Raw genomic sequence first — 6,000 nt, 5'->3', positions numbered from 1 at the left:
GTTCATCTAGGCGCGGAGGTGTGAGGCTGGGAATGTCCAAAGTCACCCAAGTGGACTTCCTCCCCAAAGAGATGGTGGCTTACTGCAAGGAGACCCAGACGCCCACTGATGCACTGGCCCAGATCCAGGCCAAAGCAGGTAACACACACCAACACACACAGACCCAGGCCAAAGCAGGTAAAGACACCAACACACAGACCCAGGCCAAAGCAGGTAACACACACCAACACACACACAGACCCAGGCCAAAGCAGGTAACACACACCAACACACACACAGACCCAGGCCAAAGCAGGTAACACACACCAACACACACACAGACCCAGGCCAAAGCAGGTAATCACACCAACACACAGACCCAGGCCAAAGCAGGTAACACACACCAACACACACACAGACCCAGGCCAAAGCAGGTAACACACACCAACACACACACAGACCCAGGCCAAAGCAGGTAACACACACCAACACACACACAGACCCAGGCCAAAGCAGGTAACACACACCAACACACACACAGACCCAGGCCAAAGCAGGTAACACACACCAACACACACTGTACACACACCCAGCCAGAGTACACAGATACAGTACATACATACCTCCCCAAAGTACACATACAGTAACATACATACATACTCTCTTCCCATAGTACACTTATACAGTACATACATACCTCCCCAGGGTACACATACAGTACATACAGTACATACATACATACCCTCCCCCCACAGTACACTTACAGTACATACCTCCCCAAGGTACACAGTACGTATGTACATACATACATACATACATACATACATAATAATTGTTAGACTAGACTAGAAGTCTTTATTTGTCATGCAGTTTTAACATACATACATACATACATACATACATACATACATACATACATACATACATACATACATACATACATACATACATACATACATACATACATACATACATACATACATACATACATACATACATACATACATACATACATACATACATACATACTCTCTTCCCACAGTACACAGATGCATACTCTCCCCCCACAATACACATATATACTCTGCCCCCACATAGGCATACATAGTTCTGATGTAGACACTTAGTAGTGCTACTCTGATGTAGGGGCGACAGTGGCTTGGGAGGTAGAGCAGTCGTCTGGCAATCCGGAGGTTCCCGGTTCGATTCCCGCTCCTCCCCGGGCGGCGTGTCGATGTGTCCTTGAGCAAGACACTTAACCCCTAATTGCTGCCTATGAGCAGGTCGGCACCTTGCATGGTCGCCCCCGCCATCGGTGTGTGAATGTGTGAGTGAATGGGTAAGATGTGAGGAACAAATTGTAAAGCGCTTTGGATAAAAGCTGCTATATAAAAAAGCAGCCATTTACCATGTAGGTCCTGTAGTAGTGCACAGCGCACCCTACAGGACCAACAGTCAATGGCATGTTGGAATAGAGTGGTGAAATTAAACATGCGTGGAAAATATGAAAACAATGTCTTTTTTTATTATCATTATTTTCATATAAAAGGATTCTCTTTTATAAAAAAAACAAGATTTGGTCTTCAAAAAGAGGGGTTGTCTTATTTTCTGAACAAAGTCTCCACTTGAGGGACTGGCTGTTGTAATAATAACCAGTTGGTAATTGTGTGTGTGTGTGTGTGTGTGTGCGTGTGTGTGTGTGTGTGTGTTTGTGTTTGTGTTTGTGTTTGTGTGTGTGTGTGTGTGTGTGTGTGTGTGTGTGTGTGTGTGTGTGTGTGTGTGTGTGTGTGTGTGTGTGTGTGTGTGTGTGTGTGTGTGTTTGTGTGTGCGTGCGTGTGTGTGTGCGTGTGTGTGTGTGTGTGTCAGAAGGGGACGAGGAGGAGGAGGAGGAGATGGCCACACCTCCCGACACGGAGGAGTCTCAGGGGGAGAAGGAGGAGAAGGAGGACAAGAAGCAGGAGGAGGGTAGGACCTCCTTTTCTCTGAACCTCTGCATAGAAAGGTGTTGCTGTTTGCAGCACATAGGGTTGTGATGTGTATGTGTACACACTCATTTGTATGCATTCAGACTATTGTATACGTTTACCAGCTCAACCTTTTCTAATTCATTATAATATTTCTTTGTTATAAGCCTATAATAAGGTGACCTATTGGGATGTTAGATCCTAATGTGAAAAACTGATTTTATATGTCTGCTTCATTTGTGCCTGTCTTTTTTCTGTTGTGAAGCACTTTGAGCTGCAATTCTTGTATGAAATAATAATAATAATAATAATAATAATAATAATAATAATAATAATAATAATAATAATAATAATAATAATAATAATAATAATAATAATAATAATAATAATAATAATAATAATAATAATAATAATAATAATAATTATTATTATTATTATTAGATACAGTGTATCTTCTTGTGTTGTTGCTGTGGTTATGGTTGTTGCCATATGGATTTCCCTATATTGCGATAACAAGCTATGGAATTGCATTTCACGGTATAAGTACGATATTTCATTTTTGTCCGTTTTGGCTAAAAGTTCTACTTTTAGTTACAATTCAGACATCTCGGCAATTCATTCTTCTTTTTATTGTCACTGAAATATCTGTGTATGCTCTGATGTTTTTCATATTAGCTGCATGATAATATGATAATATGATACTGTATGATAATAACTGCACACCATATTACTGGTGATGTTAATCGGATGAGAGAAAAATAAAGAAACCAAACATTTGTTCTTAACTAGGGATGCTCGATATTGGCTTTTTTACTGATACTGTAACTGAGGGGTACAATTCCCTGACTGTATTGATAAGTATGGTATCATTAAACCACTACCTGCTTTATGTACTTTAAATACTGGCCACACAGTACATGATGTAGATATGATGCACACTTTCCCACCTGATGAAACGAAGTCCACACAAATGTATAAATCGAATATTTTATATAGCAAAGGGTATATACAACGTTCACTTAATGACATTTATGATTTGAATGCACTTGTAAGGCAAATGAGTATTCGTAGGTAAATCAACATTGAATGTCCAATCTCTGGTTACGCAGGGAGCAAGTATACAACCTGGTTCTTTAGGGAACTATAGCGATGGTACTTAAATGATTATAGCTGGATACACTAAAGGGGGGTCCCGCTGGTTGTAAGACAGTAGGGGGGGGGGTTAGGAGAGCCGCTGGCGGTATCCCATCTGGCCGACGATTTCTTGGGAGAATTCAGAGTGCTGAACACGGTGCCCACAGAACCTCGGTCCGCAGATGAATACAGCTGGGCCCTCTTGTAGACGGTAGCTGCCGGTCCACAACGAAGAGACATGAGGCGACCTCACTCGGGGTAGAGCGCCGTCTCACCTGGACTCCTCTCGGGGGGGTAGTTCCAACACTCAGCAGTGTTGGCCGTTATCCATGGCATAATCAAAGCACCCAAAGCACGTAGATAATCCAAGCCGTGGAGGGCTCGCCGTCGTCCGGGTAAAGTAATCCAATGTACAGGTCCACTCGTCCTGGCCCAGAGCTCCTCGGATGCAAGCACCACACGTGGTCTGCCCAGCCTGGATAAGACTCTAGATAACGCCAGGAACGATGGGGGTACTGCTCACTTTATAACTCTAACCGAACGATGCACCATACATAATAGACTATTATTAACTTAATAGAAATACGTCCCACTCGACGGTATAGTGCCAAACTATGACAATTCAACTATTAATCCACACGATGTCTCAATGCCTATTCTGAGGCCAAGTAGGCCATACTGCACCACACGTGCGTCGTGGGTGAGGCTTCACGTCTGTTACTAGGTTGGAGGGTAAAGGACTAATGGACTAAAAGAAAGTTCTACTTTACTTGCGCCATATATATATGCGCTGTGAACAAATAGTACCATTCGTATTTCGCCAGACGTATTCCTACGCGGAACCGGGCTTGTAACGACATGTTCGTCGGCACGATTGAACTTGAACCAAGGGGCTTGGCTGCTGGCGCCAGGTTCTTGTCCAATGGTAGAATGAAACTATTATGGGCTGTTAGTAGACTAAAGGGATATTCAGTGTATATGTACAAGGAATATACAAGGGATATCAAACGATATACAAATACTATTAAATATATATCCACAAATAAATATATATATTCGGTTTAATCTGATCCTTCACAACAGCCGCCCCCTAATTAGTCCCACCTAATTAGCTAAGCAGAGACAGATTAACCGCACTGTCTACCACTCAAGGTCCGCTGTAAGGGTCAGTCAACTCACAAAGTCATGGGGTCATGGTCGTCATCGATAGTGTCTGGGAGTCTGGGCAGTTATATTAGCCTCGCCACGGGTCGTGTGTAAGTTCGCCCTTGGACGAGCACCTCGGCTGCTCGGACCTTGCCATCGGCACCGGTGATCACTTTGCTTACGCGGCCAGCCGGCCACATAGCTCTGGGTAGTGACTGGTCGATAATCATGACGACTGTTCCTTCTGTCAAATTGTCTCTCAAATTGTCTCTCTCTTTTACCCACTTCTGGCGGGTCTGTAGAGACGGTAGGTAGTGGAGTAGAAAGCTGTTCCAAAACTTGTCAGCTAGTACTTGACTGTACCTCCACATTCTTCGGCCGTTCGCTTCTTCAGGCCTGTACATTGTCTGGGGTAGCGCGGGGTCCAGCCGCCCCATCAAGAGTGTGTTGGGGGTGACTGGGTCGACATCTGCTACATCACTCGAGACGTAACCGAGGGGCTTTGAGTTCAATACTCCCTCGATCTCCGTGAGGACTGTCATTAAGACTTCTTCCGCCACAGTCTGGGCCCCAAGCACGGCGTACAGGGCTGTCTTTATAGAACGTACTTCTCGTTCCCAGGTTCCACCGAAGTGGGGTGCGTTCGGGGGATTAAACTGGAAGTCAATCTGGGATGGAGCGAGGTGGGTCTTAAGTTCTGGGCCCATAGCTTGGAAGCTCTCTCTCAGCTCTCTTTCTCCGCCTTTGAAGTTTGTCCCGTGATCAGACAACAATGTAGACGGTTTTCCTTTCCGTGATGTGAATCTTCGGAAGGCCATAAGGAATGAGTCTGTGCTCATGGTCGGAAGGAGTTCAATATGTATCGCTCTGGTGGTCATGCATTTGAATACAATACCCCACCGCTTCTCGGTTCCTCTTCCTTTCTTTATATACAACGGGCCAAAACAGTCCATGCCTGTGGAGTGGAATGGCTTGTCGCCGAGTCGGAGGCGACAGGGAGGTAGGTCAGCCATCCGGGGTATGCTGGGCTGCGCGCGCCACTTTCGGCAGTCTAGACAGGTTCGCTGGAAGTGTCGCACTGCTTCTCTTCCTTGAAGTATCCAATAGCGACGTCTGATCTCCGCGAAGACTCTCTCTGCTCCTGCGTGGTGTACATCCTCGTCGTATTTCTTTATGATCAGCTCTGTGACCTTGTGTCGGCTGTTCAAGACTATCGGGTACTTAACGTCATCCGGTAGATCGGGGGCTCTCCGCAGACGACCACCCACTCTGATGAGATTATGGGCGTCGCTCTCGGGTGCCAGGTGGAGCAGTCTGCTGTCTGATGGGACGGGCTTTCCTCCCTGTAGACAGTCTAGCTCATCGGGGAACGAGTCTCTCTGGGCTCGTTGTAGTAGAAGAAGTTCTTCTTCTTCGTAGTCAGCTGCTGAAATGTCAGTGGTGGACTGAATTTCTGGGTGGTGCCACAGGAATGTCTTTAGCTGCGCACTCTGTAGGGTAATGCAATCATCTATGTTGGGGTCTGTGGAGGCGACTGTGCTCAGTCCACAGAACATAGGTTTCTTGTTCTCAGCCTCCTCTTTACTCGCTTCCCGTGGGGTGGGCGTAGGCCACTCTCCTTCCGGGAGCTTGAGGAATTCTGGTCCGTCACTGTAGATGTTGCGACGGGTGAGGTCATCTAGGGACATTCCCCGGGTGATGACGTCAGCTGGGTTGTGTTTGGTGTCCACATACCGCCAGCTCGCTGCTTCTGTTAACTCTTGAATCTCGGTGACTC

The 6,000-nt window shown here is 45.8% G+C and overlaps 1 protein-coding gene across 1 annotated transcript in view; it reads left to right on the top strand.

Annotated features, from left to right (window-relative positions):
• Positions 1-6,000, top strand: part of LOC311226279 (cytoplasmic dynein 1 intermediate chain 2-like) — a 42,593-nt gene that overhangs the window by 12,925 nt on the left and 23,668 nt on the right. Inside the window, exons 5-6 of the mRNA XM_084311682.1 lie at positions 11-138; positions 1,846-1,944. Of these exons, the coding sequence (XP_084167808.1) occupies positions 11-138; positions 1,846-1,944 (227 nt within the window). The remainder of the gene's footprint in view (positions 1-10; positions 139-1,845; positions 1,945-6,000) is intronic.

The sequence above is a fragment of the Notolepis coatsorum genome (genome assembly GCF_963971535.1).
Source record: "Notolepis coatsorum genome assembly, chromosome: 4".
Taxonomy (NCBI): Eukaryota; Metazoa; Chordata; class Actinopteri; order Aulopiformes; family Paralepididae; genus Notolepis; species Notolepis coatsorum.
This window is presented reverse-complemented; position numbering and strand designations above follow the sequence as displayed.